The sequence below is a fragment of the Somniosus microcephalus genome, chromosome 4 (genome assembly GCF_052327205.1).
Source record: "Somniosus microcephalus isolate GS21.2 chromosome 4, FLI_Smic_1.0, whole genome shotgun sequence".
Taxonomy (NCBI): domain Eukaryota; kingdom Metazoa; phylum Chordata; class Chondrichthyes; order Squaliformes; family Somniosidae; genus Somniosus; species Somniosus microcephalus.
Window position 1 is genome coordinate 10989362 of NC_140990.1, and position 27838 is coordinate 11017199.

Consider the following 27838-nt stretch of genomic DNA (forward strand, 5'->3'; position numbering starts at 1 on the left):
CCCAACAGTGCGGCGCTCCCTCAGCACTGCCCCTCCAACAGTGCGGCGCTCCCTCAGCACTGCCCCTCCGACAGTGCAGCGCTCCCTCAGTGCTGCCCCTCCGACAGTGCGGCGCTCCCTCAGCACTGCCCCCCCAACAGTGCGGCGCTCCCTCAGCACTGCCCCTCCAACAGTGCGGCACTCCCTCAGCACTGCCCCTCCGACAATGCGGCACTCCCACAGCATTGCTTCCCCCGACAGTGCGGCGCTCCCTCAGTACTGCCCCTCCGACAGTGCAGCGCTCCCTCAGTACAGCCCCTCCAACAGTGCAGCATTCCATCAGGACTGCGCCTCCGACAGTGTGACGCTCCATCAGGACTGCCCCTCCGACAGTGCAGCGCTCCCTCAGCACCGCACTGGATTGTCAGCCTCGCTTTATATGCTCATGTCCCTGGAGCGGGATTTGAACCCACAACCTTCTGACTCTGCTATCCACTGAGCCACAGCTGACTCCAGTCTTTTACACAGTTTCATCATAACTTCCTTGTTTTTGCATGCTACCCCTCTCCTGAAGCAGGGGAGTTATGATGAATTGTTAAACAGTTTTTTTTTTGCAGAGTGCCCAAGGCTGTCTGTAGGAAACAATTTTGCATTTGAAAGAAGCTTGTATTATTAAGCTTGTGCCCCTTTGCCAGGCCCGCTGCCTGCGGCCCCTCTCCCAGGTTCCAGCCCCCAGCTCTGTGCTGACTGAGCTGCTCTCACCTGGGGACAGCGCGTCACAATCGGCCCCAGCGCATCTGAGCTGGAGGAGGCCCCGCCCCCTTGCCGTGCCGCCATTGGTTGGCGGACCAGGCCGCCCAGTTCAGCCCACCCACCTCAGCCCTCGCCCTATTGGTCAGAGCTCCCGCCAGTCACAGGCCGGGCCGGCCTCCATCCACCTGAATGGCCTCTTCCTCTGATGACGTCACAAACGCCTCCAGCGCCACCAGCGCCCGGGGAGGAAGGTTCCGCCCCCTAGCCACGCCGCCATTGCTTGGAGGACCAGGTCGCCCAGTTCAGTCCTCCCAGCTCAACCCTCTTCCTATTGGTCAGCGCTCCCGTCAGTCAGAATCACATTCCTCCGTTTCACTCTACCATCTCGCGCGGCTTAATCCGCTCCGTTGGGCGTCCGCGGTGGTCCCGCCCGACTCTCAGGTTTGGTTTTTCTCGTATTTTACTTTATAATCTCGCTCTCGGCTTCCCCCCCCACCTCGATTTAAATCGATTCCCCAACACTTTACCCCGGCCGCTGAATCTGCCTCTTCCCGGGCCCGACCTTCCGTTTTCTCCCCGGAGGCCCCACACAGGCGCACTGGCAGCCTCGTTTTGTGGTGGACCGAATAAGCATGCGCGGCCCTGCCTCTCCACATTTAAAGGGACACCCACCCCCTCCACATTTAAAGGGACACCCGCCCCCTCCACATTTAAAGGGACACCCACTCTCTCCACATTTAATGGGACACCCACCCCCTGCACATTTAAAGGGACACCCAACCCCTGCACATTTAAAGGGACAACCACCCCCTGCACATTTAAAGGCACACCCACCCCCTCCACATTTAAAGGGACACCCACCCCCTGCACATTTAAAGGGACATCCACCCCCTCCACATTTAAAGGGACACCCAACTCCTCCACATTTAAAGGGACTCCCTCCCCCCCTCTCATGTCCTCTAATGTGGCGGAGGAATTCCTGGAGTGTTTACGGGATGGATTCCTGGACCAATATGTCGCGGAACCAACCAGAGGTCAGGCCATCTTAGACTGGGTATTATGTAACGAGAAAGGATTAATTAGCAATCTTGTTCTACGAGGCCCCTTGGGTCGGAGTGATCATAATATGATCGAATTCTTCATTAAGATGGAGAATGAAGTTGTTGACTCAGAGACTAGGGTCCTAAATTTAAATAAAGGAAACTACGATGGTCTGAGGAGCGAGTTGGGTAGGATTGATTGGGGAATGTCACTCAAAGGGTTGATGGTGGATAGGCAATGGCAAACATTCAAAGACCGCATGGATGAACTACAGAATTTGTTCATCCCAGTTTGGCATAAAAATAAAACAAAAAAGGAGAGTCAACCATGGCTAACAAGGGAAATTAGGGATAGCATAAGATCCAAGGAGAGGACATTTAAATTGGCCAGAAAAAGCAGTAAACCTGAGGATTGGGAGCAGTTTAGGATTCAACAAAGGAGGACAAAGAGATTAATTAAGAAGGGGAAAATAGAATATGAGAGTAAGCTTTCAGGGAACATAAAAACTGACTGTAAAAGCTTTTATAGATATGTGAAGAGAAAAGGAACATAAGAAGTAGGAGCAGAAGTAGGCCATACGGCCCCTCGGGCCTGCTCCGCCATTCAATAGGATCATGGCTGATCCGAACCTAGACTCACGTCCACTTCCCTGCCCGCTCCCCGTAACCCCTAATTCCCTTATCAGATAGGAAACTGTCTATCTCCGTTTTAAATTTATTTAATGTCGCAGCTTCCACAGCTATCTGAGGTAGCAAATTCCATAGATTTACCACCCTCTGAGTGAAGAAGTTTCTCCTCATCTCAGTTTTGAAACGGCAGCCCCTTATTCTAAGATTATGCCCCCTAGTTCTAGTCTCACCCATCAGTGGAAACATCCGGCCCGCATCCACCTGATCAAGCCCCCTCACAATCTTATATGTTTCGATAAGATCGCCTCTCATTCTTCTGAATTCCAATGAGTAGACGCCCAACCTACTCAACCTTTCCTCATAAGTCAACCCCTCATCTCCGGAATCAACCGAGTGAACCTTCTCTGAACTGCCTCGAGAGCAAGTATATATTTTCTTAAATATGGAAACTGAAGCAAGACTTCCCTGCTTTCATACTCCATCCCGCTTGCAATAAAAGCCAAGATTCCATTGGCCTTCCTGATCACCTGCTGTACCTGCATACTAACCTTCTGTGTTTCATGCACCAGGACCCCCAGATCCCTTTGCACTGTAGCACTTTGCAGTTTCTCTCCATTTAGATAATAACTTGCTCTTTGATTTTTTCTGCCAAAGTGCATAACCTCACATTTTCCAACATTATATTCCATCTGCCAAATTTCTGCCCACTCACTTAGAGTCATAGAGTCATAGAGTTATACAGCACGGATAGAGGCCCTTCGGCCCATCGTGTCCGCGCCGGCCATCAAGCCCTGTCTAATCTAATCCCATATTCCAGCATTTGGTCCGTAGCCTTGTATGCTGTGGCATTTCAAGTGCTCATCCAAATGCTTCTTAAATGTTGTGAGGGTTCCTGCCTCCACAACCCTTCCAGGCAGTGAGTTCCAGACTCCAACCACCCTCTGGGTGAAAAAGTTCTTTCTCAAATCCCCTCTAAACCTCCCGCCCTTTACCTTGAATCTATGCCCCCTAGTTATTGACCCCTCTACTAAGGGAAAAAGCTCCTCAGCATCCATCCTATCTATGCCCCTCATAATTTTGTACACCTCAATCATATCCCCCCTCAGCCTCCTCTGCTCCAAGGAAAACAAACCCAATCTGCCCAGTCTCTCTTCATAGCTGAAGCGCTCCAGCCCTGGTAACATCTTGGTGAACCTCCTCTGCACCCTCTCCAACGCGATCACATCCTTCCTGTAGTGTGGCGACCAGAACTGCACACAGTATTCCAGCTATGGCCTAACCAGTGTTTTATACAGCTCCATCATAACCTCCTTGCTCTTATATTCAATGCCTCGGCTAATGAAGGCAAGTATCCCATATGCCTTTCTTACCACCTTATCCACCTGTTCCGCCGCCTTCAGGGATCTGTGTACTTGCACACCCAGATCCCTCTGACCCTCCGTCTTGCCTAGGGTCTTACCATTCATTGTGTATTCCCTTGCCTTGTTAGTCCCCCCAAAGTGCATCACCTCGCACTTTTCCGGGTTAAATTCCATTTGCCACTGTTCCGCCCATCTGACCAACCCATCTATATCGTCCTACAGACTGAGGCTACCCTCCTCGCTATTTACCACCCTACCAATTTTTGTATCATCCGCGAACTTACTGATCATACCTTTTACATTCATATCCAAGTCATTAATGTAGACCACAAACAGCAAGGGACCCAGCACCGATCCCTGTGGCACCCCACTGGCCACAGGCTTCCAGTCACAAAAACAACCTTCGACCATCACCCTCTGCCTTCTGCCACTAAGCCAGTTTTGTATCCAATGTGCCAAGGCACCCTGGATTCCATGGGCTCTTACCTTCTTGACCAGTCTCCTGTGCGGGACTTTATCGAAGGCCTTACTGAAATCCATGTATACCACATTCACTGCGTTACCCTCATCCACACACCTAGTCACCCCCTCAAAAAATTCAATCAAATTAGTCAGACATGATCTTCCCTTGACAAAGCCATGTTGACTATCCCTGATTAATCCTTGCCTCTCCAAGTGGAGACAAATTTTGTCCCTCAGAATTTTTTCCAATAATTTTCCTACCACTGATGTTAGGCTCACTGGCCTGTAGTTCCCCGGTTTTTCCCTACTTCCCTTCTTGAATAATGGTACTACATTAGCGGTTCTCCAGTCCGCTGGCACATCCCCTGTGGCCAGAGAGGTCCTGAATATATGTGTTAGAGCCCCCGCAATCTCTTCCTTTGCCTCACACAGCAGCCTGGGATACATTTCATCCGGGCCTGGGGATTTATCCATTTTTAGGCCAGCTAAAACCGCCAATACCTCCTCCCTCTCGATGTTAATATGTTCGAGCATATCACAGTCCCCCCGCCCTATTTCTATGTCTACATCGTCCTTCTTCATAGTGAAAACAGAGGCAAAAAATTCATTTAGAACCCCTCCTACATCTTCCGGCTCCACACACACATTGCCACTTTTGTCCCTAATTGGCCCTATTTTTTCCCTAGTTATCCTCTTACCCTTAATATACTTATAAAACATCTTAGGATTTTCCTTTATTTTGCTCGCCAGTGTTATTTCATGGCCCCTCCTTGATCTCCTAATTTCTTTTTTAAGTATCCCCCTGCACTTTTTGTACTCCTCTAGGGCTTCCTCCGTCTTTAGCCTTTTGTATCTGCCAAAAGCCCTCCTTTTTTGCCTAATCCATTCTCGTATATCCCCTGACATCCAAGGTTCCCTGTGGTTTTTGGAACCACCCTTGACCTTTACGGGAACATGTTGCCATTGTATGATCTCAATCTCCCTTCTGAAAGCCTCCCATTGCTCCGATGCGGATTTTCCTACAAGTAGCTGATCCCAGTCCATTTTGGCCAGATCCTGCCTTATCCTATTAAAATCAGCCTTCCCCCAATTTAGAACCTTTATTTCCGGCCCATCCATGTCCTTTTCCATGACCACCTTAAATCTTACCATATTATGGTCACTGTCACCAAAGTGCTCACCTACTAGCACTTTTTCCACTTGGCCAGCCACATTCCCTAGAATTAGGTCCAGTACCGCCCCCTCTCTTGTAGGACTTTCTACATGCTGGCTCAAAAAGCTCTCCTGGATGCACTTTAAGAATTCTACACCCTCTGAGCCTTTCACACTCTGACTATCCCAGTTAATATTGGGGAAGTTGAAATCCCCCATTATTATTACCCTATTATTTGCACATTTCTCTGAGATTTGCCTACATATCTGTTCCTCTATCTCCCCCTGACTGTTTGGAGGCCTATAGTACACTCCCAGCAAAGTGCTTGCCCCCTTTCTGTTTTTAAGCTCCACCCATATGGCCTCATTAGAGGAACCTGCTAATATATCATCCCTCCTTACTGCAGTAATTGACTCCTTAATTAATATTGCGACACCCCCTCTTATACCTCCCCCTCTGTCTCGCCTGAAGATTCTGTACCCCGGAATATTGAGCTGCCAGTCTTGCCCCTCCCTCAACCATGTCTCCGTGATAGCAACAATATCATACTCCCATGTGTTTATCAACACCTTCAGTTCATCCACCTTATTTGCAAGACTCCTTGCATTAAAATAGATGCCATCCAGCCTTGCCCTTATATGTTTGCCCTGTCTACCAAGCTGACTTGTTTTTTTCTCTATAATTGGCAGCACATCACCCCCTATTTCAGCTCCCCTCTGTATCCCATCCCCCTGCCAAGTTAGTTTAAACCCCCCCCCAACAGTGCTAGCAAACCTCCCCGCAAGGATATTTGTCCCGCTCTGGTTCAGGTGCAACCCGTCCGACTTGTACAAGTCCCACCTTTCCCAGAAGCAGGCCCAGTGATCCAGGAAAGTAAAACCCTCCCCCCTACACCAACTCCTTAGCCACGCATTCATCTGCTCTATCCTCCCATTCCTATACTCACTAGCACGTGGCACTGGGAGTAATCCAGAGATTACAACCTTTGAGGTCCTGCTCTTTAATCTGTTACCTAGCTCCCTAAATTCTTGATGCAGGACCTCATCTCCCTTCCTTCCTATGTCGTTGGTCCCAATGTGGACCACGACCTCTGCCTGCTCACCCTCCCCCTTAAGAATGCCCTGCAGCCGCTCAGTGACATCCCTGACCCTGGCCCCAGGGAGGCAACAAACCATCCTGGAGTCACATTTGCGGCCACAGAAGCGCCTATCTGTTCCCCTTACGATAGAATCCCCTACCACTATTGCTCTCCCACTCTTTTTCCTCCCTTCCTGAGCAGCAGAAGCCTCCCTGGTGCCAGGAAGCTGGCTGCTGCTGCCTTCCCCTGGTAAGTCATCCCCCTCAACAGTATCCAACTTGGTATACTTGTTTGAAAGGGGGATGTCCGCAGGGGTTCCCTGCACTACCTGCCTGCCTTTGTTGCTCCGCCTGATGGTCACCCCCTGTGCAGCCCTACCCTGAGGCGTGAACAACTCGCTAAACGTGCTATCCACGACCTTCTCAGCATCGCGCATGCTCCAAAATTCATCCACCCGCAGCTCGAGCGCCGTAATGCGGTCTACAAGTAGCTGCAGCTGGATGCATTTCCCGCACACATGGTCGTCAGGGACACTGGCAGCGTCCCTGACTTCCCACATGGAGCAAGAGGAGCAGAACACGGGTCTGAACTCTCCTGCCGTGACTTACTCCTTTAATTTATGAAAAAATTTATTCAATACCCCAGTTACAGGTATACTCTAGGGCGCTTTATTTACCAACTGTCCCCACTACACCAGAGACCCTAGAAATTTAACACCACAGAAGTCAAGCTTGTATTGAAAAGAGAGAAATACTCACCAACCAATCACTTACCTGCTCCCTGGTGATGTCACACTCTTAGCCTGTCTATGTCCTTTTGCAGGTTTTTTATGTCCTCCTCACTCACTGCTTTCCCTCCCATCTTTGTATCGTCGGCAAACTTGGATATGTTGCACTCGGTCCCCTCCTCCAAATCGTTAATATAGATTGTAAAGAGTTGGGGTCCCAGCACTGACCCCTGCGGAACAGCACTAGTTACTGATTGCCAACCCGAGAATGAACCATTTATCCCAACTCTCTGTTTTCTGTTAGATAGCCAATCTTCCACCCATGCCAGTATATTACCCCCAATCCTGTGATTTTTTATCTTGTGTGTTAAGTCTGTGTGTTCCAGTTATGGTTAATATGAATCACTGCACACAGACCACAAGAATAACTTTAACAGGTCTTTACTAGTCGAAGGTCAGGGCTGAACTACCCAGCAAATTACTACACAGCACTTATATACCGGTGTGGTCACCACCGGTATTACCGTATACAGCAGCCAGAGAAAGTAGTACATCTCTTAAGGTGGAACAGGTTTAAGTTCTCTTAAGGTGGAACAAGTTACATACACCACAATGTGCAGTAATCTTTTGTGTGGCACCTTGTCAAATGACTTTTGGAATTCCAAATACACCACATCCACTGGTTCCCCTTTATCCACCCTATTTGTTACATCCTCAAAGAATTCGAGCAAATTCGTCAAACATGACTTCCCCTTTATAAAACCATGCAGACTCTGTCAGATTAAATTATGCTTATCCAAATGTCCTGTTACTGCTTCCTTAAAAATGGACTCCAACATTTTACCAACCACAGATGTTAGGCTAACTGGTCTGTAGTTTCCAGCCTTTTGTCTACCTCCCTTTTTAAATAAGGGCGTTACATTAGCAGTTTTCCAATCTGCTGGGACCTTGCCTGAATCCAGAGAGTTTTGGAAAATTACCACCAATGCATCTGCAATCCCCACCACTACCTCTCTCAAGACCCTAGGATATAAGCCATCAGGTCCAGGGGATTTATCCGCCTTAAGTCCCATTATCTTACCGAGTACCATCTCCTTAGTGATTTTAATCGTGTTTAGCTCCTCCCCCCCTATAGCCCCCTATTTGTCCAGTGTTGGGATATTTTTAGTGTCCTCTACTGTAAAGACTGATACAAAATATTTGTTCAGCGTTTTTGCTATCTCCATGTTCCCCACTACTAATTTCCCGGTCTCATCCTCTAAGGGACCAACATTCACTTTAGCCACCCTTTTTCTTTTTATATAACTGTGGAAACTCTTGCTATCTGTTTTTATATTTTTTGCTAGTTTACTTTCATAATCTATCTTCCCTTTCTTAATTAATCCTTTAGTTATTCTTTGCTGGCTTTTAAATGCTTCCCAATCTTCTATCCTCCCACTAGATTTGGCTACTTCATATGCCCTTGTTTTCAGTCGGATACTATCCTTTATTACTTTACTTAGCCACGGATTGCTGTCTTCTTTTAATCCCCTTTTTCCTCAGTGGAATATATTTTTCTTGAAAGTTGTGAAATATCTCCTTGAATGTACATAACTGCTCATGTACCGTCTTACACCTTAATCTATTTTCCCAGTCCACTTTAGTCAACTCTGCTCTCATACCTTCATAGTCTCCTTTATTTAAGCTTAGTACGCTGGTTTGAGATCCAACTCTCTCACCCTCCAACTGAATTTGGAATTCAACCATGTTATGGTCACTGATTCCAAGGGGATCCTTTACTAGGACATTTTTTATTAATCGTGTCTCATTACACAGGACCAGATCTAAGATTGCCTGCCCCCTGGTTGGTTCAGTAACATACTGCTCAAGGAACCCACCCCGAATGCACTCTATGAACTCTTCCTCAAGGCTGCCCTGCCCAATTTGATTTGTCCAGTCAATATGAAAGTTAAAATCTCCCATGATTACAGCTGTTCCCTTATTACAAGCCCCAACTATTTCCTGATTTATACTCTGACCAATAGAGTAGCAACTGTTAGGAGGCCTATAGACTACGCCCACTAGTGACTTTTTCCCCTTATTATTCCTTATTTCCACCCAAACCATTTCACTATCCTGATCCTTTGACCGAATATCATTTCTCACTATTGCAGTGATTCCATCCTTTTTTAACACAGCAACCCCACCTCCTTTTCCTTCCTGTTTGTCCTTCCTAATAGTCAAATACCCCTGGATGTTTAGTTCCCAGTCATGGTCACCCTGCAGCCATGTCTCCGTAATGGCCACCAGATCATACCCATGTGTAGTTATTTGTACCGTCAACTCGTCTATTTTGTTACGAATGCTGTGTGCATTCAGATAAAGAACTTTTAAATGTGTTTTGTGACAATTTATTCCTGCTTTTACCCCCTTTACTACTTTACCTTTATCTTTATATATTCTGTCCCTTCCTGACACGCTCTGGTTTTTAATTCCCCCACTGCTATCTTGCTCTGTTGCCTTCTCCGCTGACATTTTTATTTTTCACTCTCTTGAAACCTCCCCCCCACTAATTAGTTTAAAGCCCTCTCTACAGCCCCAGTTATTCGATTCGGCAGGATTCTAGTCCCAGCACTGGCCAAGTGAAGTCCGTCCCAACGGAACAGCTCTCTCCTGTCCCAGTACTGGTGCCAGTGTCCCAAGAAGCAAAACCCATTTCTCCCACACCAGTCTTTGAGCCACGCATTTTACTATCTGATTTTATTTACCCTAGCCATATTTGCTCGTGAGGGCAGGTACAGCACGGGTTAGATACAGAGTAAAGCTCCCTCTACACTGTCCCATCAAACACCCCCACGGCAGGTACAGCACGGGTTAGATACAGAGTAAAGCTCACTCTACACTATCCCATCAAACACTCCCAGGGCAGGTACAGCACGGGTTAGATACAGAGTAAAGCTCCCCCTACACTGTCCCATCAAACACTCCTAGTGCAGGTACAGCACTGGTTAGATACAGAGTAAAGCTTCCTCTACACTGTCCCATCAAACACTCCTAGTGCAGGTACAGCACACGTTAGACACAGAGTAAAGCTCCCTCTACACTGTCCCATCAAACACTCCCAGGGCAGGTACAGCACACGTTAGACACGGAGTAAAGCTCCCTCTACACTGTACCATCAAACACTCCCAGGGCAGGTACAGCACGGGTTAGACACAGAGTAAAGCAAAGATTATTATTTGAATGGCAATAGATTGGGAGAAGGGGAAGTGCAACGAGACCTGGGCGTCCTTGTGCACCAGTCGCTGAAGGTAAGCATGCAGGTGCAGCAGGCGGTTAAGAAGGCAAATGGTATGTTGGCCTTTGTAGCGAGAGGGTTCGAATACAGGAACAAGGATGTCTATCTACAGTTGTACAGGGCCTTGGTGAGACCGCACCTTGAGTATTGTGTACAGTTTTGGTCACCTTACCTGAGGAAGGACGTGCTTGCCGTGGAGGGAGTGCAGCGAAGATTCACCAGGCTGATACCTGGGATGGCAGGAATGACGTATGAGGAGAGATTGTGTCGATTGGGCTTATACTCACTGGAGTTTAGAAGATTGAGAGGGGATCTTATCGAAACCTATAAAATTCTGTCAGGTCTGGACAGACTAGATGCAGGAAGGATGTTTCTGATGGCCAGGGAGTCCAGAACCAGGGGTCATAGTCTAAGGATAAGGGGTAAGCCATTTAGGACTGAAATGAGGAGGAATTTCTTCACCCAGAGAGTGGTGAACCTGTGGAATTCTCTGCCACAGAGGGCGGTGGAGGCCAGTTCATTAAATATATTCAAGAAAGAGTTGGATATATTTCTTAAGGCTAAAGGGATCAAGGGATATGGGGAGAAGGCAGGGACAGGGTACTGAATTTGGGTGATCAGCCATGATCTCATTGAATGGCGGAGCAGGCTCGAAGGGCCGAATGGTCTACTCCTGCTCCTATCGTCTATGTTTCTATGTTTCTAAGTTTCTCTACACTGTCCCATCAAACACTCCCAGGGCAGGGACAGCACGGGTTAGATAGAGTGAAGCTCCCTCTGCACTGTCTCATCAAACACTCCCGGGGCAGGTACTGCACGGGATAGATACAGAGTAAAGCTCCCTCTACACTGTCCCATCAAACACTCCCAGGGCAGGTACAGCACGGGTTAGATACAGAGTAAAGCTCCCTCTACACTGTCCCATCAAACACTCCCAGGGCAGGTACAGTACGGGATAGATACAGAGTAAAGCTCCCTCTACACTGCCCCATCAAACACTCCCAGGGCAGGTGCAGCATGGGTTAGATACAGAGTAAAGCTCCCTCTACACTGTCCCATCAAACACTCCCAGGGCAGGTACAGCACAGGTTAGATACAGAGTAAAGCTCCCTCTACACTGTCCCATCAAACACTCCCAGGGCAGGTGCAGCACGGGTTAGATACAGAGTAAAGCTCCCTCTACACTGTCCGATCAAACACTCCCAGGGCAGGTACAGCACGGGTTAGATACAGAGTAAAGCTCCCTCTACACTGTCCCATCAAACACTCCCAGGGCAGGTGCAGCACGGGTTAGATACAGAGTAAAGCAGCCTCTACACTGTCCCATCAAACACTCCCAGGGCAGGTGCAGCACGGGTTAGATACAGAGTAAAGCTCCCTCTACACTGTCCCATCAAACACTGCCAGGGCAGCTACAGCACGGGTTAGATACAGAGTAAAGCTCCCTCTACACTGTCCCATCAAACACTCCCAGGGCAGGTACAGCACGGGTTAGATACAGAGTAAAGCTCCCTGTACACTGTCCCATCAAACACTCCCAGGGCAGGTACAGCACGGGTTAGATACAGAGTAAAGCTCCCTCTACACTGTCCCACCAAACACTCCCAGGGCAGGTACAGCACGGGTTAGATACAGAGTAAAGCTCCCTCTACACTGCCCCATCAAACACTCCCAGGGCAGGTGCAGCATGGGTTAGATACAGAGTAAAGCTCCCTCTACACTGTCCCATCAAACACTCCCAGGGCACGTACAGCACAGGTTAGATACAGAGTAAAGCTCCCTCTACACTGTCCCATCAAACACTCCCAGGGCAGGTGCAGCACGGGTTAGATACAGAGTAAAGCTCCCTCTACACTGTCCCACCAAACACTCCCAGGGCAGGTACAGCACGGGTTAGATACAGAGTAAAGCTCCCTCTACACTGTCCCATCAAACACCCCCAGGGCAGGTACAGCACGGGTTAGATACAGAGTAAAGCTCCCTCTACACTGTCCCATCATAAGAACATAAGAAGAACATAAGAAGTAGGAGCAGGAGTCGGCCATACGGCCCCTCGGGCCTGCTCCGCCATTCAATAGGATCATGGCTGATCTGAATCTAGACTCACATCCACTTCCCTGCCCTCTCCCCGTAACCCCTAATTCCCTTATCTGCTAGGAAAATGTCTATCTCCATTTTAAATTTATTTAATGTTGCAGCTTCCACAGCTCTCTGGGGTAGCAAATTCCATAGATTTACTACCCTTTGAGTGAAGAAGTTTCTCCTCATCTCAGTTTTGAAAGGGCAGCCCCTTATTCTAAGATGCGAGTCATCAGAGAGTTTGGGTAAGTGTGAGAGTTCTTTAATTGTTATTTCTCTTTAAATCATTCTTGATAAGATTACTTAAGCAGTTTAAGTAAAGGGGAAAAGTTCAATATTTGGGATTCTGTTGGTTTAAGAAGAGTAAAACAAGGTTACACTGCAGTAGGAGTAAATTGGAACAGCAGGCAGTGGAAACCAGTTTTCTAACCAATCAGCAGGGGTGACTCATTTGGCTGTAAACAAACAAACAGTATAAAAAGACCAGTCCTAGTGCGAGCAAGCACTGAGTGCGAGTTATCAGAGAGTGCTGTGAGTTTGGGTAAGTGTGAGTTTGGGTAAGTCGGGTGTTTGGTGCTCTTTTCAAACTTTAACTCTGGGTTGTAGTTAATAAGGCCTTTCTGGTGCAGAGTGACTGTTGGTAAACCATTTAACTGGTGTAATTAGAGGGATTGATTTAATTTAAATCCAATTAATTAAAGGGGATACTAGCATCTAAAATCGGGCAGAGGGTGTCCATAACTAATAATAAAAAATTTAATTAATTACATAGAATGGGGCAGGTGATGTGTTACTGTTGCGAGATGTGGGAGCCGGTGGACCCCATTGAGGCTCACAGTGATTACATCTGTGACAAGTGTCTGCTGCTACAGGAACTCCAGCTCCGTGTTGATGAGCTGGAGTCTGAGCTTCAGACACTGCAACACAGCAGGGAGGGGGAGAAGTACCTGGACTCTGTGTATCAGGAGGTGGTCACACCTATGAAGTTAATTAATTCAGATGTAGCCCATGGTCAGGGACAGGACGGTGTGACTACGAGTGAGGCAGGCACGGGGATCCAGGAGGTAGAGCTGGAGGAGCCGCAGCCCTTGCTCTTGTCCAACAGGTTCGAGGTTCTTACTCCCTGTGGGGACAGGAGCAGGGACTGCAGGGAGGATGAGCAACCTGGCCACAGCACCGTGGAACGGGGGGTCATTCAGGAGGGGGGAGTAAATAGAAATGTTGTAGTGGTAGGGGATAGTATTATTAGGGGGATAGATAGAGTTCTCTGCAGCCGAGAGCGAGAGTCCCGAAGGCTGTGTCGCCTACCCGGTGCCAGGGTTAAGGACATCTCCTCTGGGCTGGAAAGAAACTTGCAGTGGGAGGGGGTGGATCCAGTTGTCGTGGTCCATGTTGGTACAAACGACGTAGATAGGACTAGGAAGCCGGTTCTGTTAAAGGAGTATGAGCAGCTAGGGGTCAAGTTAAAAAACAGAACCTCAAGGGTAATAATGGATTATTACCTGAGCCACGAGTGAATTTGGCTAGGACAAATAAAATTAGAGAGTTAAATGCGTGGCTCAAAGACTGGTGTGGGAGAAATGGGTTTTGCTTCCTGGGACACTGGCACCAGTACTGGGGCAGGAGGGAGCTGTTCCATTGGGACGGGCTTCACTTGGCCAGTGCTGGGACTAGAGTCCTGGCGGATCATATAACTAGGGCTGTAGAGAGGGCTTTAAACTAACTAGTGGTGGGGAGGTTCCTAGAGAGCAAATAATAAAATTGACAACAGAGAAGGTCATAGACTTAGGTAGCAGTGGGGAAATTAAAAACCAGAGCGTGTCAGGAAGGGGCAGAAGGTATGGAGAAAAAGGTAAAGTAATAAAAAGGGCAAAAGCAGGAACTAAGTGTCACAAAACATATTTGAAAGTTCTCTATCTGAATGCACGTAGCATTCGTAGCAAAATAGACGAGTTAATGGCACAAATAACTACTACATATGGGTATGATCTTGTGGCCATTACAGAAACATGGCTGCAGGGTGACAATGCCTGGGAATTAAACATACCAGGTTATTTAACGATCAGGAAGGACAGGCAGGAAGGAAGGGGAGGTGGGGTGGCTATGTTAATAAAGGAAGGAATCACTGTAATACAGAGAAATGATATTGGGTCAAAAGATCAGGATAATGAAACAGTTTGGGTGGAGGTAAGGAATAATAAGGGGGAAAAAACACTAGTGGGCGTAGTCTATAGGCCTCCGAACAGTTGCAACTCTGTTGGACGGAGTATCAATCAGGAAATAGTTGAGGCTTGTAATAAGGGAACATCTATAATTATGGGGGATATTAATTGGACAAATCAAATTGGGCAGGGCTGCCTTGAGGATGAGTTCATTGAGTGTATTAGGGATGGGTTTCTTGAACAGTATGTAACTGAACCGACCAGGGAGCAAGCAACCTTAGATCTGGTCCTGTGTAACGAGACAGGATTAATTAAAAATGTCCTAGTAAAGGATCCCCTTGGAACGAGTGACCATAACATGGTTGAATTCCATATTCAATTAGAGGGTGAGAAGGTTGGATCTCAAACAAGCGTGCTAAGCTTGAATAAAGGAGACTATGAAGGTATGAGAGCGGAATTGAGTAGAGTGGATTGGGAAAATAGATTAAAGGGTAAGACGATACATGATCAGTGGTGTACATTTAAGGAGTTATTTTACAACTTCCAAAAAAAATATATTCCACTGAAAAGAAAAGGGTGTAAAAGAAAAGACAGCCATCCGTGGCTAAGTAAAGAAATTAAGGATAGTATTCGACTAAAAACAAGGGCATATAAGGTAGCCAAATCTAGTGGGAGGATAGAGGATTGGGAAAACATTAAAAGACAGCAAAAAATAACAAAAAGATTGATTAAGAAAGGGAAGATAGATTATGAAAGTAAATTAGCAAAAAATATAAAAACAGATAGTAAGAGTTTTTATAGATATATAAAAAGAAAAAGGGTGGCTAAAGTAAATGTTGGTCCCTTAGAGGATGAGACCGGGAAATTAATGGTGGGAAATATGGAGATGGCAAAAACACTGAATGAATATTTTGTATCAGTCTTTACAGCAGAGGACACTAAGAATATCCCAACACTGGACAAACAGGGGGCTATAAGGGAGGAGGAGCTAAACACGATCAAAATCACTAAGGAAGTGGTACTCGGTAAAATAATGGGACTCAAGGCGGATAAATCACTTGGACCTGATGGCTTACATCCTAGGGTCTTGAGGGAAGTGGCGGTAGGGATTGTGGATGCATTGGTAATAATTTTCCAAAACTCCCTGGACTCAGCAAAGGTCCCGGCAGACTGGAAAACTGCTAATGTAACACCCTTATTTAAAAAGGGCAGTAGACAGAAGGCTGGAAACTATAGACCGGTTAGCCTAACATCTGTGGTAGGTAAAATTTTGGAGTCCATTATTAAGGAGACAGTAACAGGACATTTGGATAATCATAATTTAATAGGACAAAGTCAGCATGGTTTTATGAAGGGGAAGTCATGTTTGACAAATTTGCTGGAGTTCTTTGAGGAAGTAACATATAGGGTGGATAAAGGGGAACCAGTGGACGTAGTGTATTTAGACTTCCAAAAGGCATTTGACAAGGTGCCACACAAAAGATTATTGCTTAAGATAAAAAATCACGGGATTGGGGGTAATATTCTGGCATGGATAGAGGATTGGCTATCTAACAGAAGGCAGAGAGTTGGGATAAATGGTTCATTCTCAGACTGGCAATCAGTAACTAGTGGTGTTCCGCAGGGGTCAGTGCTGGGTCCCCAACTCTTTACAATCTATATTAACGATTTGGAGGAGGGGACCGAGTGTAACATATCAAAGTTTGCAGATGATACTAAGATGGGAGGGAAAGTAGTGAGTGAGGAGGACATAAAAAACCTGCAAGGGGACATAGACAGGCTAAGTAAGTGGGCAGAGATTTGGCAGATGGAATACAATACTGGAAAGTGTGAGGTTATGCACTTTGGCAGGAAAAATCGCAGAGCAAGTTATTATCTTAATGGCAAGAAACTGGAAAGTACTGAAGTACAAAGGGATCTGGGGGTCCTGGTGCACGAAACTCAAAAGGTTAGTATGCAGGTGCAGCAAGTGATTAAGAAGGCCAATGGAATGTTGGCTTTCATTGCTAGGGTGATAGAATATAAAAATAGGGAGGGAGGTATTACTTCAGTTGTACAAGGTATTGGTGAGACTGCACCTGGAATACTGCATACAGTTTTGGTGTCCATACTTAAGAAAAGACATACTTGCTCTCGAGTCAGTCCAAAGAAGGTTCACTCGGTTAATCCCGGGGATGAGGGGATAGACATATGAGGAGAGGTTGAGTAGATTGGGACTCTACTCATTGGAGTTCAGAAGAATCAGAGGCGATCTTATTGAAACATATAAGATAGTGAAGGGGTTGGATCAGGTGGATGCGGGGAGGATGTTCCCGATGATGGGTGAAACTAGAACTAGGGGGCATAGTCTTAGAATAAGGGGCTGCTCTTTCAAAACTGAGATGAGGAGGAACTACTTCACTCAGAGGGTGGTAGGTCCATGGAATATGCTGCCCCAAAAAGCTGTAGAAGCTACATCATTACATAAATTTAAAACAGAAATAGACAGTTTCCTAGAAGTAAAGGGAATTAAGGGTTACGGGGAGCGGGCAGGAATTTGGACATGAATCTAGGTTCGGATCGGACATGGCCCTGTGGGTAGCGGAGCGGGCCCAGGGGCCGTGTAGCCTGATCCTGCTCCTATTTCGTGTGTCTAATTCTGTTAGATTCAGGAGATGGTTCTGTGATAGTAGATTGGCGGTTAGGTTCAGATCAGCCATGATCTTATTGAATGGCGGAGCAGGCTCGAGGGGCCGATTGGCCTACCCTGCTCCTATTTCTTATGTTCTTATTATGCCCCCTAGTTCTAGTCTCACCCATCAGTGGAAACATCCTCACCGCATCCACCCGATCAAGCCCCCTCACCATCTTATATGTTTCGATAAGATCGCCTCTCATTCTTCTGAACGGCAATGAGTAGAGTCCCAACCTACTCAACCTTTCCTCATATGTCAACCCCCTTATCTCTGGAATCAACCGAGTGAACCTTCTCTGAACCGCCTCGAGAGCAAGTATATATTTTCTTAAATATGGAAACCAAAACTGTACGCAGTATTCCAAGTGTGGCCTCACCAGTACCCTGTATAACTGCAGCAAGACCTCTCTGTTTTTATACTCCATCCCCCTTGCAATAAAAGCCAAGATTCCATTGGCCTTCCTGATCACCTGCTGCACCTGCATACTAACTTTTTGTGTTTCATGCACCATGACCCCCAGATCCCTTTGCACTGTAGCACTTTGCAGTTTCTCTCCATTTAGATAATAAGTTGCTCTTTGATTTTTTCTGCCAAAGTGCATAACCTCACACTTTCCAACATTGTATTGCATCTGCCAAATCTCTGCCCACTCACTTAGCCTGTCTATGTCCTTTTGCATGTTTTTTATGTCCTCCTCACTCACTGCTTTCCCTCCCATCTTTGTATCGTCGGCAAATCCTTCCTCCAAATCGTTAATATAGATTGTAAAGAGTTGGGGTCCCAGCACTGACCCCTGCGGAACACCACGAGTTACTGATTGCCAGCCCGAGAACGAACCATTTATCCCAACTCTTTGTTTTCTGTTAGATAGCCAATCTTCCACCCATGCCAGTATATTACCCCCAATCCCGTGATTTTTTATCTTGATCAGTAATCTTTTGTGTGGAACCTTGTCACATGCCTTTTGGAAGTCCAAATACACTACATCCACTGGTTCCCCTTTATCCACCCTGTATGTTACATCCTCAAAGAATTCGAGGAAATTTGTCAAACATGACTTCCCCTTCAGAAAACCATGCTGACTCTGTCCTATTAAATTATGTTTATCCAAATGCTCTGTTACTGTTTCCTTAATAATTGACCCCAACATTTTGCCAACCACAGATGTTAGGCTAACTGGTCTATAGTTTCCAGCTTTTTGTCTACTTCCCTTCTTAAATAAGGGTGTTACATTAGCAGATTTCCAATCTGTCAGGACCTTTCCTGAGTCCAGGGAGTTCTGGAAAATGATCACCAATGCATCCACAATCCCTACCGCCACTTCTCTCAAGACCTTAGGATGTAGGCCATCAGGTCCGGGGGATTTATCCGCCTTAAGTCCCATTATTTTACTGAGTACCATCTCCTTAGTGATTTTAATCGTGTTTAGCTCCTCCCCCCCCATTGGCCCCTGTTTGTCCAGTGTTGGGATATTTTTAGTGTCCTCTACTGTAAAGACTGATACAAAATATTCGTTCAGCATCTTTGCCATCTCCATGTTCCCCACCACTAGTTTCCCGGTCCCATCCTCTAAGGGACCAACGTTCACTTTAGCCACCCTTTTTCTTTTTATATAGCTGTAGAAACTCTTGCTATCTGTTTTTATATATTTTGCTAATTTACTTTCATAATCTATCTTCCCTTTCTTAATTAATCTTTTAGTTATTGTTTGCTGGCTTTTAAATGCTTCCCAATCTTCTATCCTCCCACTAGATTTGGCTACTTTATATGCCCTTGTTTTCAGTCGAATACTATCCTTTATTACTTTACTAAGCCACGGATGGCTGTCTTTTCTTTTACTCCCCTTTTTCCTCAGTGGAATATATTTATCTTGAAAGATGTGAAATATCTCCTTGAATGTAGACCACTGCTCTTGTACCGTCTTACACTTTAATCTGTTTTCCCAGTCCACTTTAGTCAAATCTACTCTCATACCTTCATAGTCTCCTTTATTTAAGCTTAGTACGCTGGTTTGAGATCCAACTCTCTCATCCTCAAACTGAATTTGGAATTCAACCATATTATGGTCACTCATTCCAAGGGGACCCTTTACTAGGACATTTTTTATTAATCCTGTCTCATTACACAGGACCAGATCTAAGATTGCCTGCCGCCTGGTTGGTTCAGTTACATACTGCTGAAGTACCCGTCCCTAATACACTCTATGAACTCTTCCTCAATGCTGCCATGCCCAATTTGATTAGTCCAGTCAATATGAAAGTTAAAATCCCCCATGATTATAGCTGTTCCCTTATTACAAGCCCCAACTATTTCCTGATTTATACTCCGACCAACAGATTTGCAACTGTTAGGAGGCCTATAGACTATGCCCACCAGTGACTTATTCCCCTTATTATTCCTTATCTCCACCCAAACTGTTTCACTATCCTGATCCTTTGACCCAATATCATTTCTGAGTATTGCAGTGATTCCATCCTTGAATAACATAGCAACCCCACCTCCCTTTCCTTCCTGTCTGTCCTTCCTAATTGTCAAATACCCTTGTATGTTTAGTTCCCAGTCATGATTATCTTGTAGCCATGTTTCCGTAATGGCCACCAGATCATACCCATGTGTAGTTATTTGTACCGTCAACTCGTCAACTTTGTTACGAATGCTCCGTGCATTCAGATAAAGAACTTTCAGATATGTTTTCTGACAATTTATTCCTGCTTTTACCCCTTTTACTCCTTTACCTTTATCATTATATACATTCTGTCCCTTCCTGACATGCTCTGGTTTTTAATTCCCCCACTGCTACCTTGCTCTATTGCCTTCTCTGCTGTCATTTTTATTTTTCGCTCTCTTAAAACCTCCCCCCCATTAATTAGTTTAAAGCCCTCTCTACAGCCCCAGTTATTTGATTCACCAGGATTCTAGTCCCAGCACTGGCCAAGTGAAGTCCGTCCCAACGGAACAGCTCTCTCCTGTCCCAGTACTGGTGCCAGTGTCCCAGGAAGCAAAACCCATTTCTCCCACACCAGTCTTCGAGCCACGCATTTAACTCTCTAATTTTATTTACCCTAGCCAAATTTGCACGTGGTTCAGGTAGTAATCCAGAGATTATTACCCTTGTGGTTCTGCTTTTTAATTTGGCCTCTAGCTGCTCAAACTCCCTCAGCAGAACCTCTTTCCTTGTCCTATCGTACCAACATGGACCACGACAACTGGATCCTCCCCCTCCCACTCCAAGTTTCTCTCCAGCCCAGAGGAGATGTCCTTAACCCTGGCACCGGGCAGGCAACACAGCCTTCGGGACTCTCGCTCTCGGCTGCAAAGAACCCTATCTATCCCCCTAACGATACTATCCCCTACCACTACAACATTTCTTTTAACTCCCCTCACTTGAATGGCCCCCCACTCCACAGTGCTGTGGCCAGGTTGCTCATCCTCCCCGCAGTCCCCGTTCCCGTCCTCACAGGGAGTAAGACCCTCGAACCTGTTGGACAAGAGCAAGGGCTGCGGCTCCTCCAACACTACCACCTGGATCCCCGTACCTGCCTCACTTGTAGTCACACCGTCCTGTCCCTGACCACGGACTACATCTGAATTAATTAATCTAATTGGTGTGACTACTTCCTGGAACACAGAGTCCAGGTAACTCTCCCCCTCCCTGATGTGTCTCAGTGTCTCAACATGGAGCCGGAATTCCTCGAGCAGCCAACACTTACTGCAAATGTGATCACCGTGAGCATCAATGGTGTCCACCAGCTCCCACATATTGCAGCAGTAACACATCACCTGCGCTCCCATTCTATGTAATTAATTACATTTCTTCTTATTATTTTTAAATACCCTCTGCTCGGTGCCGGGAGGGCGCTAGGACGGTGCGGTTTGTATTTTCTTTTTATTTATCTCTCTGCGATATATAAAAAACCCTGATAAAACTCACTTTCCGCCGGTGATCTGGACTCTCGCGGTTGTCCGGGCCAACCCAGAATGCGGGGTCTGTGCGCAGGCGCGGTAGCGGCTCATCCTCAGGGGCGGCGCATGCACAGTAGGGGGAGGGGGCGGGGCCTATTCAGAGCCCGCGCTCAGCTTGGAACAGCGCATGCGGAGTAGGGGGAGGCGGCGAGGCCTGTTCAGAGCCTGAGCTCACCTTGGAGCGGCGCATGCGGAGTAGGGGGAGGCGGCGAGGCCTGTTCAGAGCCCGTGCTCACCTTGGAGTGGCGCATGCGGAGTAGGGAGAGGGGGGCGAGGCCTATTCAGAGCCCGCGCTCAGCTTGGAGCGGCGCATGCGGAGTAGGGCGAAGGGGCGGGGCCTGTTCAGAGCCCATGCTCACCTTGGAGCGGCGCATGCGGAGTAGGGCGAAGGGGCGGGGCCTGTTCAGAGCCCATGCTCACCTTGGAGCGGCGCATGTGGAGTAGGGGGAGGGGGCGGGGCCTGTTCAGAGCCCGCGCTCACCTTGGAGCGGCGCATGCGGTGTAGGGGGAGGGGGCGGGGCCTGTTCAGAGCCCGCGCTCCCCTTGGAGCGGCTCATGCGGAGTAGGGGGAGGGGGCGGGGCCTGTTCTGAGCTCACCTCCAACAATGAGAACAACAACAACTTGTATTTCTATAGCGCCTTTAACGTAGGAAAACGTCCCAAGGTGTTGCACAGGAGTATTGTAAGACATTGAAAAATGTTACGTCGAGCCATAAAAGGAGAAATTGGGCAGATGGCCAAAAGCTTGGTCACAGAGGTGAGTTTTGATCAGCCATGATCTCATTGAATGGCGGAGCAGGCTCGAGGGGCCGAATGGCCGACTCCTGCTCCTATTTTCTATGAAAGAGAGGCGGAGAGGTTCAGGGAGGGAATTCCAGAGCTTAGGGCCGAGGCAACAGAAGACACGGCCACTGATGGTGCAGCGATTATAATCAGGGATGCTCAAGAGGGCAGAATTGGAGGAACGCAGATGTCTCGGGGGTGGGGGGGGATGGGGGTTGATTTCTTCGGAACCGAGGAGGCTGAGGGGAGACCTGATTGAGGTGCATAAAATTTTGAGGGGCCAAGATAGGAAGGACCTATTTCCCTTGGCAGAGGGGTCCACAACCAGGGGGCGTAGATTTAAAGTAATTGTCGGAGGTTTAGAGGGGAGTTGAGGAGAAATGTTTTCACCCAGTGGGTGGTGGGGGTCTGGAACTCACTGCCTGACAGGGTGGTAGAGGCAGAAACTCTCATCACATTTTAAAAAGTACTTGAATGTGCACTTGAAGTGCCGTAACCTACAAGGCTACGGTCCAAGTGCTGGAAAGTGGGATTAGTGTGGATAGCACTTAATCGGCCGGCACGGACAAGCTGGGCCGAATGGCCTCCTTCTGTGCCGTAATTTTTCTGTGATTCTATCGCGGGGGGCGGGTGGTTGTGAGGCTGAAGGGAATAACTAAGATAGGGAGGGGCGAAGCCATGGAGGGATTTGAAAACAAGGATGAGAATTTTGAAATCGAATCATTGCTTAACCGGGAGCCAATGTAGGCCAGCGAGCACAGGGGTGATGGGTGAACGGGACTTGGCGTTGAGTTACGACACGGGTAGTTTTGGGTGACCTCAAGTTTACTTAGGGTAGAATATGGGAGGCCAACCAGGAGTGCGTTGGAATAGTCGAGTCTAGAGGTAACAAAGGCCCGGGTGAGGGTTTCAGCAGAAGATGAGCTGAGGCAGGGGTGGTGACGGGCCATGTTACAGAGGTGGAAATAGGCAGTCCTTGTTGTGCTGCGGATATGTGTTCGGAAGCTCATTTCAGGGTCAAATATGACACCAAGGTTGCAAATAGTGTGGTTCAACCTCAGACAGATGTTAGGGAGAGGGATGGAGCCAGTGGCTAGGGATCGAAAACAATTGCTTCAGTCTTCCCAATATTTAATTGGAGAAAATTTCTGCCCACCCAGAACTGGATTAGAGATCGTGGAGCGGTCGAGAGAAGTGGTGGTGAGGTAGAGCTGGGTGTCGTCAGCGTACATGTGGAAACTGACGCTGTGTTTTCAGATGTCGCCAAGGGGCAGCATTTAGATGAGAAATAGGAGGGGCTTAAGGATAGATCCTTGGGGGACACCAGAGGTAATGATGCGGGAGTGGGAAGAGAAGCCATTGCAGGTGAATCTGTGGCTACGATTAGATAGATAAGAATGGAACCAGGCGAGTGCACTCCCACCCAGCTGTTTCTGGCCCGCTGGTTATTGTGGGCACGGCTGGACACCAGTGGGACCGGCTCTGCCCTATTTGGTCTTTGAGGCAATATTAGCCAAAAAAAATTCATGCTTCCCCCTTACCCTTTCTACACTCCTTTTACAGGGTTTTAGAAGTGGAGCATTTACAGACAGGAAGCTCAAACCAAACATCACCTCAAATTCTGACAGAGCTACGCGATTCATCAGGACCTGATTCAATCGCTCCTTGAATCTGCTGGCACCCTGTGAGTTCACACTGATGACAGACCTTTTAAATGTTCTGAAAGAGCTTCAAAATCTACAAATACCTGAAGCGACACCAGTGCCTACACACTGGGGGAAACCCGGGCCCCGTGTGTGGAAGGGATTCACTCAGCCATCCGCTCCGATGATACACCAGCAAGTTCACACGAGGGAGAGACCTTTAACCCGCTCCGTGTGTGGGAAGGGATTAATTGCACCATCCACGCTGCTGAGACACCAGCTTGTCCACACCGATGAGAGATCTTTGACCTGGTCCGTGTTTTTGAAGTGATTCTCTCATTCTTCCACCCTCCTGAGACACCAGCTTGTTCACAGTGATGAGATTAAATGTTCTGTCTGTGGGAAGAGATTTAAAAGGTCCCAGGATCTGAAAAGACACCAGCTGTAGAGAGCAGGAGAGATTCTGTTCACCTGCTCCGTGTGTGGGAAGAGATTCACTCGGTCCTCGAATCTGCTGGCACACCAGCGAGTTCACACTGGGGAGAGGCCGGTGAAACATTCCGACTGTGGGAAAAGCTTTCAAATGTCCCAGGAGCTGAAGGGACACCAGCTGGAGAGAGCAGGAGAGAGACCATTCACCTGCTCCGTGTGTGGGAAGGGATTCGCTCAGCCGTCCCACCTACTGACACACCAGCGAGTTCACACTGGGGAGAGCCCGTTCACCTGCTCCGTGTGTGGGAAGGGATTCACTCAGTCATCCAACCTGTTGAGACACCAGCAATATCACACTGAGGAGAGACCGTTCACCTGCTCCGTGTGTGGGAAGGGATTCACTCAGTCATCCAACCTGTTGAGACACCAGCAATATCACACTGATGAGAGACCATTTAAATGTTCTGACTGTGGGAAGAGCTTTAAAACCTCTGGGAATCTGAAGCAACACCAGCGAGTTCACACCGATGAGAGACCATTTACATGTTCTGTCTGTGGGAAGAGCTTTAAAACCTCTGGGGATCTGAACGGACACCAGCGAGTTCACACTGGTGAGAGATCGTTCACCTGCTCCGTGTGTGGGAAGGGATTCACTCAGTCATCAAGCCTGGTGAGTCACCAGCAAGTTCACACTGGGGAGAGGTCATTCACCTGCTCCGTGTGTGGGAAGAGATTCACTCGGTCATCCCACCTACTGACACACCAGCGATATCACACTGATGAGAGACTATTTAAATGTTCTGTCTGTGAGATGAGCTTTAAAACCTCTGAAGATCTTAAGCAACACCAGCGAGTTCACTCCGATCAGAGACCATTTACATGTTCTGTCTGTGGGATGAGCTTTAAAAGCTCCAGGAATCTGAACGGACACCAGCGAGTTCACACTGGGAAGAGACCGTTCACCTGCTCTGTGTGTGGGAAGGGATTCACTCGGTCTTCTCACCTGCTGACACACCAGCGAGTTCACATTGTTCTCTAGCGCAGGGCCCTGCAGACAGCTGGGGTGACATGAACATGGAATGGATGAATGTTTTATAAATTCTTGTACTGCTGTTTAATCTTTAAGATTGTTGTGCTGATGATTCGCTTTGTTTCACTGTTCACAGAAACATAGAAGATAGGAGCAGGAGTAGGCCATTCGGCCCCTCGAGAGTGCTCTGCCATTCAATGAGATCATGGCTGATCATCCAAATTCAGTACCCTGCCCCTGCCTTCTCCCCATATCCCTTGATCCCTTTAGCCTTAAGAAGTATATCTAACTCCTTCTTGAATATATTTAATGAATTGGCCTCCACCGCCCTCTGTGGTAGAGAATTCGACAGGTTCACCACTCTCTGGGTGAAGAAATTCCTCCTCATACCTGTCCTAAATGGCTTACCCCTTATCCTTAGATGGTGTTCCATAGAATGTACAGCACAGAAACCGGCCATTCGGCCCAACTGGTCCATGCCAGTGTTTATGCTCCACACCCACCCTACTTCAATTAACCCGATCAACATCTCCTCCCATTCCTTTCTCCCTTGTGTGGCTTCCCCATAAATCCATCTGTGCTGTTCACCTCATCCACTCCCTGTGGTAGCGAGTTCCCCATTCTCACCATTCTCTGGGTAAAAAATTTTCTTCTGAATTCCCTCCTGGACTTATTAGTGACTTTTATATTTATAGCCACATAAATATGATGAGATTTTGTTAAGCTGACCAGTATGTTGTTGTACTTTGTCTTTTTCTGATGAATGAAACATTACTGAGCCCCTGTACCCGTGCTATGGGATGAAGTGCCAGACAAGTGAAGGCACAACGTCTGGGTGTGAATCTAATAATAACCTCACGGACCGTATAGGTATGATAACCAGACGGGCTTGTGTTTATCGTCTGGTCACAGATGGACTAAATTCCCTGAATTAGCAGGAGTTCAGGAGGTGGTCAACAGACGGGTCCAAACAATCCCATTTCCTGAGCGGTAACCAAACTTGTGTATAAGAACAGGCCACTTAAGCCGTTGTCAGTTGGAACAGACTCGAGAAGGTCACGCGCGAATCCACTGTACTTCTATTCTCCAGATTGAGGGAATTATCACCCGATCTGTGTTATGCAGCGCTCTTAATAAAGTCTGGAGAGACAATTTGTGTTCTTGTGAGCTTGATTATCTGGTATCCGAAACCCTGGGACTCCCGATCATTAGAGTCAACCTCAGTGTGTGGAAAGGGATTCCCTGGTGTATCCCACCCGCTGACACACCAGAGTGTCCACAGTGTGACTGCGGTGGTTCGATTCCACTGTGTCCGATGCCTTTAATCACATCCAGGACTGAACCATGTTAATTCAGGCAACTGGGGCTTGTTAATGTTAAGAGCCCCCAATAACTGGGCTGGATTTAAAGATTATTCCCTGTTCTCTCAGTACCAGTGAGCAGAGAGAAGCTGATGTTATAGAATCATAGAGCACAGTAGGATGCCTTTTGGCCCATCGTGCTGGTGCTGGCTCTCTGAAAGAGCGATGCAATTAGTCCCACTGCCCTGCTCTTTCCCCACAGCCCTGCAAATTTCTGCCTTTAGTATATATCCAATTCCCTTTTGAAAGTTACTATTGAATCTGCTTCCACCTCCCATTCAGGCAGTGCATTCCAGATCATCACAATTCGCTGAGTAAAAAAAGTCTCCTCATTTCCTCTCTAGATTCTTTTGCCAATGATCTGAAATCTCTGTCCTCTCGTTACCGACCCTCCTGCCAGTGACAACAGCTTCTCCTTGTTTGCTCGATCAAAACCCCTGATAATTTTGAGCACCTCGATCACAGCTCCACTTAACCGTCTCTGCTCCAAGTTATATTGCCGTTGTTTTGTGAATTGTTGCTGTGATTGAGGTGCTGGATGTCCGTGCCTGGGGAATGGGACATTCTATCCTCATGAGCATCGAGTGTCAGCATCTAGCAATCTCTGGTCAGGGACTGTCTTTTTAAACTACCTCACCTCAGCTTTTTGACTCCCTGATTTCATTATTAAACATTTCAGAGTTTTTGCAGGCTGACCAAGGCTGAACAGATAAATAGAAACATAGAAGATAGGAGCAGGAGTAGGCCATTCGGCCCCTCGAGCCTGCTCCACCATTCAATGAGATCATGGCTGATGATCCAAATTCAGTACCCTGTCCCTGTCTTCTCCCCATATTTCTTGATCCCTTTAGCCTTAAGAAATATATCTAACTCCTTCTTGAATACATTTAATGAATTGGCCTCAATTGCCTTGTGTGGTAGAGAATTCCACAGGTTCACCACTCTCTGGGTGAAGAAATTCCTCCTCATCTCTGTCCTAAATGGCTTACCCCTTATCCTTAGACTTAGCGATGAAGAGGAATTTCTTCACCCAGAGAGTGGTGAACCTGTGGAATTCTCTACCATAGAAGGCAGTAGAGGCCAATTCATTAAATATATTCAAGAAGGAGTTGGATATATTTCTTAAGGCTAAAGGGATCAAGGGATATGGGGAGAAAGCAGGGATAGGGCACTGAGTTTGGATGATCAGTCATGATCTCATTGAATGGCGGAGCAGGCTCGAGGGGCCAAATGGCCGACCCCTGTTCCTA

General features: G+C 47.4%; 2 protein-coding genes across 2 annotated transcripts in view; both read left to right on the forward strand.

Moving 5' to 3' along the window:
- LOC147118283 (uncharacterized) overlaps positions 1–27838 on the forward strand; it is a 237436-nt gene that overhangs the window by 168867 nt on the left and 40731 nt on the right. The gene's annotated exons all lie outside the window — the stretch shown is intronic.
- Positions 1089–26346, forward strand: LOC147118288 (uncharacterized). The gene is made up of 2 exons (XM_085984361.1): positions 1089–1173; positions 23686–26346. The coding sequence occupies exon 2, from the start codon at positions 24349–24351 to the stop codon at positions 25234–25236; it is 888 nt and encodes a 295-aa protein (XP_085840487.1). The 5' UTR covers positions 1089–1173; positions 23686–24348; the 3' UTR covers positions 25237–26346.